The sequence below is a fragment of the Metopolophium dirhodum genome, chromosome 9 (genome assembly GCF_019925205.1).
Source record: "Metopolophium dirhodum isolate CAU chromosome 9, ASM1992520v1, whole genome shotgun sequence".
NCBI classification, from domain to species: Eukaryota; Metazoa; Arthropoda; class Insecta; order Hemiptera; family Aphididae; genus Metopolophium; species Metopolophium dirhodum.
The window spans coordinates 4574938-4590844 of NC_083568.1; the positions used below are offsets into that span (position 1 = coordinate 4574938).

At 29.6% G+C, this 15907-nt stretch overlaps 1 protein-coding gene across 1 annotated transcript; it reads left to right on the plus strand.

Annotated features, from left to right (window-relative positions):
• The first annotated feature begins 7707 nt into the window (after positions 1 to 7707).
• LOC132952295 (large ribosomal subunit protein uL18) lies at positions 7708 to 15006 on the plus strand. Its single transcript, XM_061024558.1, has 6 exons — positions 7708 to 7866; positions 8062 to 8247; positions 8312 to 8446; positions 8511 to 8713; positions 8776 to 8953; positions 14754 to 15006. The coding sequence occupies exons 1-6, from the start codon at positions 7864 to 7866 to the stop codon at positions 14949 to 14951; spliced, it is 903 nt and encodes a 300-aa protein (XP_060880541.1). The 5' UTR covers positions 7708 to 7863; the 3' UTR covers positions 14952 to 15006.
• The last annotated feature ends 901 nt before the right edge of the window (positions 15007 to 15907 follow it).

The window sequence follows — 15907 nt, forward strand, 5'->3', positions numbered from 1 at the left end:
ATATGATAAATACATTTAATAAAAGACACATATTTTTTTTTTGCTAAAAATATTACTTCGATTTTATATAGGTACTGTTTTTGGGATTTACAATTTTACAATTTTCACTTTAATACATATTATTATTTTTAAATTACGTCATTGAATTAAGTTTTTTTAAGAATGTTAAAATGCTTTGACTGTTTTATGGATTAGGTTCCATTGCCACAACCAAGCCACCAAGGTGTTTGACCATTAAGATTACTTCACTGGTTTCGCATATTGGTGGATCTTCTTTTTCATTAAAAATAATTTGCTCAACAATACAATTCCAAAAAGTTGAAAACTATACGCATAAAAGTAGATTAAAGTAAAATGTATTTTATATTCAACAATTTAAATTAACATGAAAATTATAACAACTATACACTGCACGGATACCTAAATAACATTCGCAAAAAATAAATATGACTAACTACACAATAAAAAAAATTAATATTTTTGAAAATATTTTCAATTTTATTTCCAACCAATACAAACAAAAATAATTACTTATAATGGAAAAGCTACTGAAACTGTAGGGTATGGACTTACTTCACTAATTCCGGTCCTCGTTAAATTTTTATCATTATTATATGCATTTAAAAATTCTCAGTTCACGCAAAAACGATGCTCACGTTTCGTTGTACAGTTGGAGTATGGTATAAATATAATAGTTTATCCAGCTTTAAAAAAAATAAGTCGAAAATAGTACTCTTTAAAATAATAAAATTATATTATCATTCAACAAAGAAAATCAATAAAGTCATCTGTTATGCACATTGTATTAAATGTAATAATTATTATAAGAGAACACTTTCGATCTTAAAATAATATAATTATCATTCATTATCTCTGCATTTTTATTAGATTATAAACTCTGTAATGGAAATTTACGATCAAAATCAGATGAGAACGTAAAACAATGAATGTTCAATGTACCTATAGTAACGCGTTAATTTGGTATACAAAAGCAATACGCGGAAAAACTGTATATGTATACGTCAATTACTGTGAAATTATAAAATTTAATTGTCATTTCATATAATATTGAATGTACAAACTACAAATTACGATTTACTCACTCGTGCAGCTATGCTTAAACAAATATAAAGCCAAAATTATAATTTAACTGTTCCTTATTATACCATAAAATTACAATAAATGTGTATAGTGTATATATTAGCGTATTATACATTGTTTCAGTATTAGGATAGTCGTAATAATTATTAAAATGTTATCCTAAGTTTTTCGCAATGCTATCTACTTAATGCTAATTGTTTAACGACCGTAATAACTATTATTAATGACTATTGTTTTGTAAAAAATATTATATAGTTTTTACTTAATATTCAACGTCTGTTTTTCACATTAGTGTGTTAATGTCATTGAATTGTCAAATTATCATTGTAAAATTTAAGTAATAATGAAAAATTTCTATTATATTTTTTGAATAATAATAAACTTATGAAAATCTTTTAAGAATTTATCGTAAATTCGTAAATTTAAATTACCCAATATATCTTTAAAATTTGTGAACTTCAAATGCTCATACGAAACGTGCTTGGCTTTACTCTTAAACTTTATTTTCAATTCCAGAGGACAAATACTTATGAGGAATCTTGAAATGCAGTGTTTATGTCTTAGGTGTTAAATGTATGCATGAGAATTGCACTAATCTAAAATTGTATCAAAGTTCAAACGAAAAAAGAATGCTAAAAAAATTACGCCCACCAAAGTTCTTTGTTCGACGTCCTAATGAATAAAAAAAAACTAAGTTAATTAATATCTTTGAACTGCAATTTAAGATTAACTTATATTATAATATTTGAGATCATTATATTATTATCAGTGAACCTTAATGTTCGTCACTATTTTTAAACGGAAAAACGCTAACAGAACATGTTAATTCGAAAACGTTCGAACTCATCTAAGACAAATTATTTAAAATGTACCAATAATCTACATAACTACATGGATTCCAATCTCCTGTTTCCACAACAACATACATACTTTTATAGTTGATTTAATTTTTTTACTTTACAATATTATGCTAGTTGGCGCCCGAGTTTCTCTCACTATTTTTTTTTTTTTTTTTTTATATAATATACATAGTATTAAGGAAAATAATATCTTATTGATTTGCCAGCGATCTCTCAGTGACATCTGAATAATGAATAATCATTAATGAAAATATGAAATTAATAGTTATTAATTTACTGGGTTCAAAAATCAAAATAAATTACAATATCTCCGGCTTCCATTACAGCATACTTTTATAGTTAATTTAATTTGTTTTGTTGCTTAAAAGACTTTTGCCCGAGGGTGCCCGTTCCCTCTTACCATTTTTTTTTTTTATCATATACTCAAGGTAATAATTTAGGTATTTTATATACATATTTTCATACTTTTTCCAGCTATCCCCAAGTGACCTCTGAATAATCATAAATTTATGAACTTGATAAACATAATATAGTTAATCATTTATTGGGATTAAAAATCAGAACAGACTGCAGTCTCCGGCTTATATACTAAAACCATGGTTGAAATATACAAGGTTATTGCATATATACCGCCCCTTCTCAATCAAATATTTGATCATAAAAACAAAAATGCCAGCTTAAAGGAAAATAACTATAATCAAGTATAATATATGCGCGGGAATTTTGAATTTGTTAGCTTTTGTCAGCGTATTTTTGATGATAAGAAAAATTTATGATTGTGACATCCCTTTACACAGCCATTTTGTTTCTGATGATAACAATCCGAATCAATGTGCAATAACCTGTATTTTTCAACTATGACTACAACATAATTTTATATTTAATTAAATTGTTTTCTTTTTAAAATTCGTTTACCTACGTGTGCCCTTAGACCTCTTAATTATTTTTCCTGATACCGTTTTAATAAAATCATAATTATTTTTTCAGTCAAAACAATCGGTCGTGGGCCGGGTCCCATTTAAATAGGTAAATAAATACGTGAACCCTAATGATTGACATTCCCAATATCCCAAGAAGTTTCGCCACTGATTGAATGTTTGTAGGACGCAGATTCGGATATTTCGTCCTCTTAAGCCACGTTCAGTGTTTACACATTTACAAACAATAAACCATGATCCACTGTTCGTAAATAATTTATAAAAATTTCTAAAGATTTTAAAATTAAAATATAATTGTATTCGAGATTACTGTGTATAGGACATAGGTACCCAGTAGGTAGCTATAGTGGCTTATATTATTTATTTTATCCTGTGTAGAGTGTATAAAATATAATATGGGGGGACTGATGGCTAGCCGCAGTCACTAGTGTGTGCTGCGGGTAATCATCATCCGGCGTCGCTAGCTTAGCTCCCGGATGGGTGACCACCCAAGGTTTTAGTGGCAAATACTCACCGCGCTTACATGGCTTACATTTCAAAAGATCAACAGTTACCCCCCTACAAAATTCTAATGGCCATAGTTGTCGATGCTGTAGTTCAATAAAAAAAAATATATATATATAATATATGCAACTTTTATGATTATGTTTATTGTGTATATTAAACAATAATATAATACTTATAATAAGTACCAAGACATAACATTTATTTGTTTATAGATAGCCAATACACATATATGTATATATGGTAATATGGATATAATATATAATTGTATATAATTTAAAAATAATTTTCCGTCACCTCTCCCCTCAGAAATATTCCTATAATTATGCCACTGACTACACTATAGGTAAACACCTGGTATATTGTATATATATATATATAGTAGTAAATTAGTTTGTTAATCACTATTTTGTTTTTGTTCGACGTATAAAAATTGATGAGATGTAAATTATTTTTCATTGCAAAATGGTTTGTAAGTTCACCGTTTTTATACTATCTGTGTTATGGCAATTCTAATTCGTGGAGCTATACTGCATGGTAATTTATTGGGAGTATGACGTTTGCTAGCCTATACCTATCGTATTGTGTATAAACTTTTTAGTACATATACCGCGTAGGGTTATACCGTTGCATTTTTAAAAAAGAGACATTTTGGAAATTAAAAAATGTCGTATTACTTACGACTTTTATGAAAAAAAACTGAATTAGTGTCTGTTTTATATTAGGTATCTACATTAAAGTACATACGCATTTCACAATAAAAATGTGCGATACCCTATGGAGATAAATTATTTTTTGTACGTTTGTGTAACTGTTGAACAAATACTTTTGTTGCGCAGTGCTTTCGATCAAAAGAACCAATTTTAATGGTATGGTCGGGGGAAGGGGATATTGTGAGAGAATAAAGAAAGAAGAACCTTACGATTGATCTTCAAACGTTCTGCAGACTGCAGTAAATATACTGAACGCTAACAACGTACCTACATCTACGTCGATCATATGGCGGCCCTGCTCATACTTGTTATTGGTCTTTTGTGAGCGAGTTCGAGTTTGCGTTTTAATGATTTATTGCCGTTTCTAATAAAAGGTATAGAACTTACTGGCTACTGCGTTTCGCTGAACTCAAATGTCTATTGCGTATTATACCTATGCATGAGGGAACATTGAAATAATATAATGCGACATTATACCTACCTGCAATGTTAATTACATATTATACTGTATTGATGTTAGCTAATATACAGATTACAGAACCCATGGGTTTAATATAATATATGGGTTATATAACTATGTTATATTTTTGTATTATTGTATAAAAAAAACATAGTTTCTATTATACTGAATGTGTTGTTTTGTAAGATTGAACTGTGAATTGTAGAAATATTTATTATTAAGGATTTTATCCTTATTTTTAAGGACCCCCCCCCCCCCAAACTTCATACTTTGCATTCACGGACGCGTAGAAATTAAATAATAAATATGTACTTAAAATTATTTTGATGATTTATTGTGAAAACGATCTTTTTATTTTATTTATTCATAAAATATTCCTGACATCTAACTTATTGATTAGGTACAGTTTTTTTTTTTAGCGGCTTTACAATTTACGAAAATTTACATCAATATATAAAATGGTACCTATTCATAGAACATAATAATAATGATAGTAATATAATAATATAGCCTATAAGTATAATATTATTTTTAAATTAATGTTGTTAATAGAGGACATCATGAGGACGTCCTCGTTTGATCCGACAAAAAGTCATGACTTGTGCACTCAATTTATAGTATTGCGCACTTTCTGCGTGATTGTTAGTTAGCCAAAAAAGTTGATAGAGATTTTGTATATAGGTTTTATTGTTTTAACTGTGGGAAGTTTTAAGTCTGTGTGAAGGGCTTCGTTTCTGAAAAGTGATCGTAATTGTAATTTTATTAATTTTTTTTTACCGGAAAAATTGTGAATAATGGTTTACTAAGGATTAAGGAAACTATATGGTAATTAAATAGCTCAGACAACATTTTTAAACATATGACATCAGAATATAATTAGACAGAAAGTCTTAACAGCCTTATAAAGGCTGAAGGAAAATGTTTAATGAGTATAATAATTTTCCACAATCAGTAGGTAATGGCCAGATCAAACATTTATGTACTTATGCACACGCTATACGTGGTTAAATTTTTTTGAAAAAAGGTTTCTATTGATCGTTAATTGTGCGCAATTGAGTTGTAATTTTGTAACTGCCGAACCAGTCTTGTTTCATCGCTTAGTTCGTGTAATACTACCTGGTCATCGGTAAAGTAAAATACAGTCGAGTCTTGACGATTTGAATCGCGATAACACGCGAACTTTTTACTCGTATGCACCTAGCTAGAATAAGTGTTTTCAAGATTTTGTTTGAGGTATATAACTCGAAAAACATATAAGTCAATTCTATTTTTATTTCTCTTGAGATTCGAGTTATTGAGACTACTACATTATATTATTATATTAACATTTTATTTATATTATATTACGTTAAATAAAACTTTGTAATTATTATTTCATTTTAATGACGCGTACTAAACATAATTAATTATTTATACCTACCTATTGTTGATTTAATATTTCTTTTTCAAATATTCATTTTAAAATAAAATACTGTTGCAGGCATCATTAAAGTTGATATCATATTCCGCCGTTTTATAATACAGTCTCGCGTAATACGATACCACAAGGTATAAAACATTAATTTGGTGCCACACAGCTAAAATATGGTGATCTATTTTATCTTATTTTTATAAGTTATCTATTTTATAAAATGTAATATACAAATATAATTAGTCATATTAATAAAATTATATCAAATTAATTTAGAAAAATATTTATTACGATATAAGTACTAAAGTACACATCGAAGTATGTTCAATAAACCAATGTCCATATTTTATACAGGATGATTCACCAAACGACAAGCATGCTCACCCCTTTTTTCTTCAATAACGCAGTTATTCAAAATCTGATTTTTGGAATTTTTAAATATACTTTAAGACCATATTTTCAAACTGTCCAGATTTTTTGTACTAGTTGGTACTTAAAGAATGTCATATTGAGATATAAACTTCTGCTTTTCAAATGGAACATCCCTTTTGAACAGTTAATTATACAGTGAATATTTTTCCTGAAATTTTTGACGTAGGTATTAGAATCAAACTTCGAAAGTTCAAACGGGTAGTTTTTGAGTTATTCAACTTTGTGTTCTAAGGATAAAAGATCCATGGTAAATGACTTATAAGATATGGGGGCTATGGTGATTTGAAAATTATAGTTATTAGTATAATCTATCAATATTAATAATTTGTAAAAATGGGCCAAGTATAATAAATATTCGATCCAGTTTTATATTTATGTAACACCATTTTTAAGGACTATTATCCTTAACACAAACATTTTAATAACTAAGAAACTATACTCATTCGAATTTTGAATTAGAAGATACATCAATTAGGTTTTCAAAAAAATTATCCACTATATATTTTAAATTAAAAAAGGGGAGTTATCATTTGAAAAAAATAAGTCTGTATCACTACAGGACATTCCTAGGGTAGTAAAAAAAATTAAAGTATTTGAAAATATGGTCTATAATATGTATATTTAAAAATTCTAAAAATCAGAATTTGAATAAATTCATTGTTAAAGGAAAAATGGGGGTGAGCATGCTTAGTGAATCACCCTGTACATTCCTAATAAAAACCAAAATGTAATATAATAATTTAAGTGTATTTTTCAATTAGAAATGTGTTAAGAGTTAAGACCTACCTATGTACCTATACGTAGGTGAATATAAATCACAATAATATAATATATTCACCCATTATTTAGTATTTATATAATAAAATTATGGTTACTAAACCAATAACGTATGCATTTTCTTTGTCTATGAACGTGGCTGTCGAATATATTTTAATTATAATAATATAATATTATTAAAATAATGATACAGTTAATAATAATTATAATTTTATTTTCACAGCGGTTCGTGTCACGGGCCACGGCTGTGGTCACAGACAAGAATACAATGGTTGTACAACCGGCCGTGGATCGTGTTTACCGTTGACGAATTTCTAATTTCTTGTTTCTAGTTTATATTATAACATTATTTTATATTATATTTAAATTTCAAATTATTAAATTATTCTGATGATAAGAAAATAATTTCAAATTCAAAAAGTGATACTAATGTTTAGCATGGAAGAAAAACAGCGAACAGTGTTCATGACAGTGTTCACGGCACGTGTAATGTCTACGGTATTGTCTTCCATGACGGTGTACCGTAATTTGTAGGTTACGTTATCTCCTCCCGTTTCCCGAAGTTGTTGTCTCTTTTGAGTTTTCTCACTTCTCTTTAGAAATCATTATTTTTGCACGGCGTATCCTTTGGGTTTACGTCGTTCGCTTGTGATTTTTCGTATTAATAATGGTAAGTAATCGAAATTATTCGTACCTAAATATATTTGTTTCAATTTAATACGTTTTACGTTTTACACTTTCGCGGATTCGACCGGATAAAATTGCTAACCACTCGCTTCACATAGACGATGTCCGTCCACTAGGGACATTTTATTAGCAACGAAAGCATTATGTGTGTTATTAATAATATCGTTCAAACTTTCAGGGTTTCGTTAAAGTTGTTAAGAACAAACAATACTTCAAACGTTACCAAGTCAAATTCAAGAGGCGTCGTGAAGGTAAAACTGACTACTATGCACGCAAACGTTTGATCGTTCAAGACAAGAACAAATATGATACACCCAAGTACCGTTTAATCGTTCGTTTCTCTAACCGAGACATTACATGCCAGGTTCGTTAAAATTTGTTTTCGATGGTTGTAACATTTTTTTAATAAATATTCTCCGAACACTTAGGTTGCACACTCTCGCATTGAAGGAGACAAAATCGTATGCGCTGCCTACAGCCACGAACTACCTAAATATGGTATTAAAGTAGGATTAACCAACTATGCTGCAGCATATTGCACTGGACTTTTAGTCGCCCGCAGGGTAAGTTATTCAAGTTAATTTGTGAGTGTAATGTCATGTTTTAATTCCACATTTCTATGTTTAGTTATTGAAAAAACTTGGTTTGGACCGTTTGTACGAAGGGTTAAAAGAAGCTAATGGTGAAGAATACTACGTTGAACCTGCCGATGAAGGTCCAAATGCTTTCCGTTGCAATCTAGATGTTGGTTTGATGAAGACCAGCACTGGTGCTAGAGTTTTTGGAGCAATGAAAGGAGCCGTCGATGGAGGTTTCAACATTCCTCACAGGTAATAAAAAATATCTGGCTTTTGTATAAACAGTTTTTAAACCATATATTTTTTGTTATTAGCGTGAAACGATTCCCAGGCTATGATGCTGAAGCTAAAGAATACAGTGCTGAGACTCATCGTAAACACATTTTGGGTTTGCACGTAGCTGAGTACATGCGAAAATTAGAAGAAGAGGATGAAGATACTTACAATCGTCAGTTCTCTCAGTACATCAAATTAGGAATCGTCGCTGATGATGTAAGTCACTTTTATTATTTAGCATTAAGTAATTCAAATTTATTAGAAATGAAATGAACAAGTTCATAACAATGATATAGTTGTTGGATTAAAAATAATAAACCTATATCATCAAATTGGTTAAAATGGAATTTTAGAATCAAGTATTAAATGTTTTCATCATAAATAACATATTAAGAATTCTAAATAAACTAATAGATATTACCTATTTACCTTTAAACTCTTGCGATCAATGTAATCCCTGACATTTTGCAAAATTATACATGCAACCCTGTTTTAGAATGCGCCGAGACCACTGACTATAGAGGTTACAACAACTATACTGCCATCCTAAGGAAGAATGCTGTAAATTTCCTTCATGACTTTTCGAGAAAAATGAGTTTATGTTTAGTGGTTTTTGGTAGTTCTATTTTCATTTTATAACATTTTTCACACTAAAATACATAATTTATATATACTCGATGAATGCAATGGAACGATTCAATTTTATTTAAAATTTTTATTTTGCCAAGATATGCTTGTTTTGATATTCATACTAAGTATGTAATTAATTATTTAGAATAGTTAACTTGGCAAAGTAACTACTGTAAGTAACTATACTTCTGGTTACGGCTTATTTACGTATCATACCATAATGTATTAATCACCAACAATTGAAAAAATAACGCTGTATGTTATGAATACTAATTTTATATTCTGAGTGGAACGATGATGTGTGTTTTTTTTATTATTTTTGTGTCTGTCATCACCTTTTAGGACAGTAAAAGAGCTTAAATTTTCTTCAACAGTATATTTTCTGATAGGAAAGTGAATCTAGTTGGTACAATGAGGGATCAAAAGTAAAAATTTCCCAATAGTTTTCAAAAGCACCGTGAAAAACAAAAGAAAAATAAGGAAAACCGGGAATTTTTATGCAAAATTTGTTTTCGAAAAAATTGTTTTTGGTTTTTGGTATAACTCTAAAATAAATTACTGTAGTGACATGATATTTTGACTGAATATTTATATTAGCATTTTCTATACACCATAACATTTTGAAAATATTTTGACTCTTTTTGAGCTGTTTATGGACATGTCAGTTTTCAATTTTTTTTAGTTTTATTTTCTATAAATATCAATAAAATTTTATTTGTCAGGTAAAAAAGCGTGAAAATTTAATATAAGGCTCCTGATATATCATTCTAATAGCAGTTTAAAAATATTAAAAATACATAGGCACAATTTTTTTTTATAAGCATTTAAAGTTCAAATTTTGACAACATTTATCAAATTTATTAATTATTTTGTAGTTAAAAATGTATAAAATGTTTAACTATTATGGCTAAGGATTTAAACTTTAAAACAAGGCTCCGCGTAAATAGGTCATATTATATAAATTTATTCACAATAATATCATCAAATATACTTGGTAATATCATAGGCTGACTGACCGTTTTCGCTCAGAATCGTTTTTCTTATACAATGATATTATATCATTGAATTCAAATTTAACACCATCCTTCACAGTGACCCACTTGTAACCTACTGTACAGCAGAGCGACATCCACTTATCCACCTTTTTTTTATTGGTAGTACATTCATGTCGTATAAATATTTTGTGTGGTATCTTGAGTTGTGTTTTTTTAATCGATCTATAGTTGTATCATACGTACCTCCCTATATAGAAATACCATAATTAATTATAGATCCTACTAATGTTTGATACGTGCTATTCTAATTGTCTTAAGTTCTAAGATATTTGTTAAATTTTTAAATGCATATATAACTTTTCTTAATTTATTTGTTACACATTTTATGGGGACATTCCATTTAAGATTATGACATGTTTCTATACCTAAATATTAACAGTTTTTACCAAGATTTGGCATGTACATATATTTTGATTTAAACAGTCATTCTAATGTATACATATATTTGTTTTATTTAGTTGATACAAGTAAACTATGTAGTGTGTAGGTATTTTCTAAGTTTAGGAATAAATTATTTTCACATAGCAATGTTTGTATTTTACTCATGTTGGATTGAACACTAGCAAATCCTTCGTCCCAGGATTGGCCTTCAACAAAAAGTACTGTATCATCTGCGTGGCAAACTAGTTTTCCGTGTGTATTCAAGTAATTAATTTGGTTTATATTTATATTTAACAGTGTAGGTGATAGAATTGTTCCTTGAGGGTACATCACATATAATTGAAGTTTCTTAGCTTAATTCGTTGTTTACTATATTTAAAATATGAACTTAATAAATTCTGAGCCGTTCCATTGATACCAAGTGTGTTAAAATTTTGTAGTAATATTTTATGATCTATATAATATCAAATGCTTGATCCAAGTAAACAGTTACGCATTTTTTTTTTCGAAAGAATTATAAATATAGCTTGATACTGTTGCAATTGCTTGTTCAGTACTTTTGTCTGGTCTAAAACCGAATTGTGTACATTATAGAAGATCAAGATAATGTACTTTTTTAATAATTTTTTCAAAAGATTTTGCAATATTTGATATCTGAGATTGGTCGATAATTTTCTATGTTAGATTTGCCACCTTTTTTGTGTATTGGTGTTATTACTGAAATTTTAAAGCATTCCGGAATGGTAGATGTTGCTATAGCTAAATTAAAAATGTGTGACAATAAATGTATATTTAATTTGTACACTTAAACTAAAATTCCATATAATTCTGTAGAAGAATCATCTTTTAAAGCTTTATTGCTTTTATAATTTCTTCATCATTAATTACGCTAAATTAATTTTAATTACATGTCTGTAGTATAAGGGGTTCTTCTTCTTCTTCTTGGGTATTATCGGCCACTAGGACCATCCCGTCAAACAACCAATCCTCCATGACTCTCTGTCAGCTGCTTTTGTTTTCCAATCTGGGCCACCGTTCAGCGATTCCACATCTTTCTTTATTAAATCTTCCCATCTTAAACGGGGTCGTCCAAGGGGCCTTTTCCCTTTTGGGTTCTCTGCCAATACTACGTGTAGTAGTGGGTTCTGACTACGCCATGCGTGACCCGCCCACTGTAACCTCCTACTCTGGATTATGTTTAATATGTTTGGCTTCTGAAAGAGTTCTTCTAGTTCTTTGTTTTTCCTTATTCTCCATCCCTCAGTTTCCTCGTCTTTTACTGGGCCAAAGATCTTCCTTAAGATTTTCCTTTCCAAAATACTCAGTTTGTTTTCCTCCGTTTTTCTTAATGTCCATGTTTCTGCTCCGTATGTAATTATGGGACGTAAAAGTGTAGTATATAATTGTAATTTCATATCTCTCGACAGGGATCGGGACCCTAGTATCCTTATGAGTCCGTAAAGACATTTGTTTCCCGATTGGATTCTTGCTGCCACTTCCTTATCAGTTTCATTTTTTTCTGTCAAAACAGAACCTAAATATTTAAATTATTTGACTCGGTTGAATTCATGGTTGCCAACTCTTAAGGAAGGGTACATTCTGGTACTATCTCTTCTCCCCACCACCATGTATTCTGTTTTATCTTCGTTTATTTGTAAGCCAACCTTCTTAGCTGCCTCCTCCAAACGGCCGCATAATGATCTTAATCCATCATGTGATTTATCCATGAGGACCAAATCGTCCGCATAAGCCAATAATGCCACGGAGGAGCCTTGTAGTGGCATCCCCTCCTGGGGTCCAATAAGAGGTTAGTTGTTCAGTATATGTACATTCTATGTTATGTATATTTTGTCTTGTAAGTTTTATTTGGTTAAACATGTTTTGTGCTGCATTAGTAAAGTACTCATTAAAATAATTCAAAATTTCTTCAGATTTATCTGCGGAGTGCAGTTTTTCACCAAATTTGTTATTAATAGTTTGATTAAAAAAATTTGTTTTAGAATGGTTTTTCGCGTTTTTAATAATTAACCAGTTTAGTTTCGATTCCTTTCCGGCCATTTCTAGTTCAGATTTATAAAATTTAGTTTTAGCTTCTTTTATCGTGTCAGTTTACGTACTCTTATATTTTAAATAGTACTGTTTAAGTTTATCGTTTTATTTTAAAGTCAGATGTAATTAATCTCTACGACGAATTGCTATAATAATTGTAGTTGTTGTCCAAGGTTTCATTTTTTTGGTTTTTGATGATATTTTAGATTCTTAGTGAAGAGATGGAAGTATTAATTTTACAATGATGTAGTGTTTTATTGTGTCTGTCACCTTTTAGGACAGTAAAAGTGCTTACATTTTCTTCAACAGTATATTTTCTGATAGGAAAGTGAATCTAGTTGGTACAATGAAGGATCAAAAGTAAAAATTTCCCAGTAGTTTTCAAAAGCACCGTGAAAAACAAAAGAAAAATAAGGAAAAACGGGAATTTTTACGCAAAATCTATTTTTGAAATAATCGATTTTTGGTTTTTGGTGCAACTCTTAAACAAATGATCGTAGGTTAGGTAAAATGTTGACTGAATGTTTATATTAGCATTTTCTATCATCATAACATTTTCCAAATATTTTGAGCTGTTTAAGGACATTTTCAGTTTCTATTTTTTTCTATAAATACTAATAACATTTTTGGTTATAAAGCTTGAAAATTTAATAGAAGGATCCTAGTCTATTATTTTGAGTTAAAAATTCATAAAAAATCTTAGATTTGAAAATTCCTCAAAAGTTTTTCTACAAGCAAGTCAGATTGAATTTTTATGACTATTTCAAGTTCAAGTTTTTACTAGATTAGATAATCACTCGATTTTTTTTATGTAGCAGTTTTGTTATTTTATTGTTATTCAAAAACAAATAACTGTAGATACATGACAATTTTACTGAATGTTTATATTTTCATTTTCTATTTTAAAATATTTTACTCTTTTTGAGCTGTTTACGGACATAGTCAGTTTTCAATTTTTTGTTTTTTTTTATTATTATCAAGAAAATTTTATTTGTGGTGTAAAAAGCGTGAAAGTTTAATGCAAGGCTCCTGATATATTGTTACAATATCAGTTGAAAAATATTAAAAATACATGGCACAATTTTTTTTATAAGCATTTAAAGTTTAAAATGTAATTACTATTTTGTAGTTAAAAATGTATAAAATGATTTTTGGATTTGGTGGGTTCCTGTTGAATACTAGGTTGCTTATATTGGTAACTATTGACTCATGATCAGTTAAAGAAGTATGGGCAAAAAACGTTTGTTAATGTATTAGATTTTAAAAGTACATAATCTAAACAGAATCCTCCTATTTCTTTTGTTCTAGTTACATAGTTAAAGAGACTAATAATGCCATATTAATTAATTAAATTGAGATATTTTTTACTATCTGTACTATTATTGATTATATCTATAATTAAGTCACCTTTTATTCTTGAATTTTGTAGGGGTGCTGCCCCTCCATCTATGGCCCTGTCTATGACTGTGATTGTATTAAATATAGTTAAAATTATGTTGATGTTATTTGAGTATCACCATTAAAAATCTTGTTTTACAATTTTTGTGCTTTAACAATAATTATCATGTAACATCTATGTTTGAAAAGAAGCATAAATGTTTTTTACAAATGTATAGTTAATGTATCATTAAACTTATGACAGTTTATTATTATTTTGTGTTAAAAAAAATCCATGTCACAAAAAACAACACTTAACAATTCCAAAATGTTGATACGAATTTGAAATAAAAATATATATTAACCATACTTATTTACAGCTCAAGTGAGAGATTAATATGGTCAAAAGCCATTATACATTTAAATGTATAGTTAATTTTGCATTATGAATTTAGGTATCCATTTTACATCACATCCCCTATGTGTTGCAAAATGAAAACATTGTTTTTTTTATTATTTTCTAGTTGGAAAATATGTACAAGAAAGCTCATGAAAATATCAGGAGTGACCCGAAACGAGATAGGAAGCCGAAGAAGGAAGTTTCAAAGGAACCTAAACGCTGGAACGCTAAGAAATTAACCAATGCTGAGCGCAAACAACGTGTTGTAGAAGCCAAAGCTGCGTATCTTAAAGAGTTACAAGGCGAAGAGATGGAATCCTAAACCGTTTTATGTGCTGAGTGTGTTATTTCAATAAAACATATAAAACTTATTAAAAGTTTTTTTTATCTAGTATTCCACATTTTCCTCAACTAAGTAATCAATAGTCTGTGTAGTTTAGAATATAACAATTTTTGAAAAACAAAGTTTTGGCAGTGACAGTATACCTACACTCGGTTAGGTTAGGTGATTGATATCTACTAAATAAACACCATGGACTGGCAATGAACATGTGTAGTAACGTTGGTCTAGTGGTGAAGAAGTACTGTCACTGACTGGCGGCGGCCATGTATTTTGCTTATAACTGAAAATAATGAAAGCACATAACCCATGACATTGTTGATCTGTTAATACCTCATTCTTACTATTTAGTTTTTTTCATGAGGCCTGTAAACATAAATAAATATTTACACTGTTTAAATAAAATTGTGGGAGACCTAGTGGAAAAGCGGGAAAAGGAGTCTGTTGCAATGTGCACCTTCACCGGTTTAAACCTCGGTCTTGGGCGGCACTTCACATCGGTGTCTGAAGAGAGGCCGCCTTCCCCACCTGGGCATAGCGAATACCTACAGTACCCCCCTCCCCCACAGTTAAAAATCACCCAATGGCCTAAGTTTCCGTGGGTTCAAGTCAAAGGCATCGTGAAGGTAAAACTGACTATTATGCACACAAATGTTTGATACTCCAAGACAAGAACAAATATATTACATACAAGTACCGTTTAATGATTCGTTCCTCTAACCGAGACATCACATGCCAGGTAGGTAAAAATTTGTTTTCGATGGTTGTAACATTTTTTCAATCAACGTTCTCTGTTGCACACTCGCATTGAAGGAGACAAAATTGTATGCACTGCCTAAATATGGTATTAAAGTAGGATTAACCTACTATGCTGCAGCTTACTGCAATGGACTTTGAGTCGCCCGCATGGTAAGTTATTCAAGTTAAATCGTGAGTTG

Excerpts from the sequence above, each read along its gene's own strand:
- LOC132952295 (XM_061024558.1), top strand. Across the intron at positions 8,248-8,311 it reads ACCGAGACATTACATGCCAG|GTTGCACACTCTCGCATTGA; the intron begins GTTCGTTAAAAT and ends CCGAACACTTAG. Across the intron at positions 8,954-14,753 it reads TAGGAATCGTCGCTGATGAT|TTGGAAAATATGTACAAGAA; the intron begins GTAAGTCACTTT and ends ATTATTTTCTAG.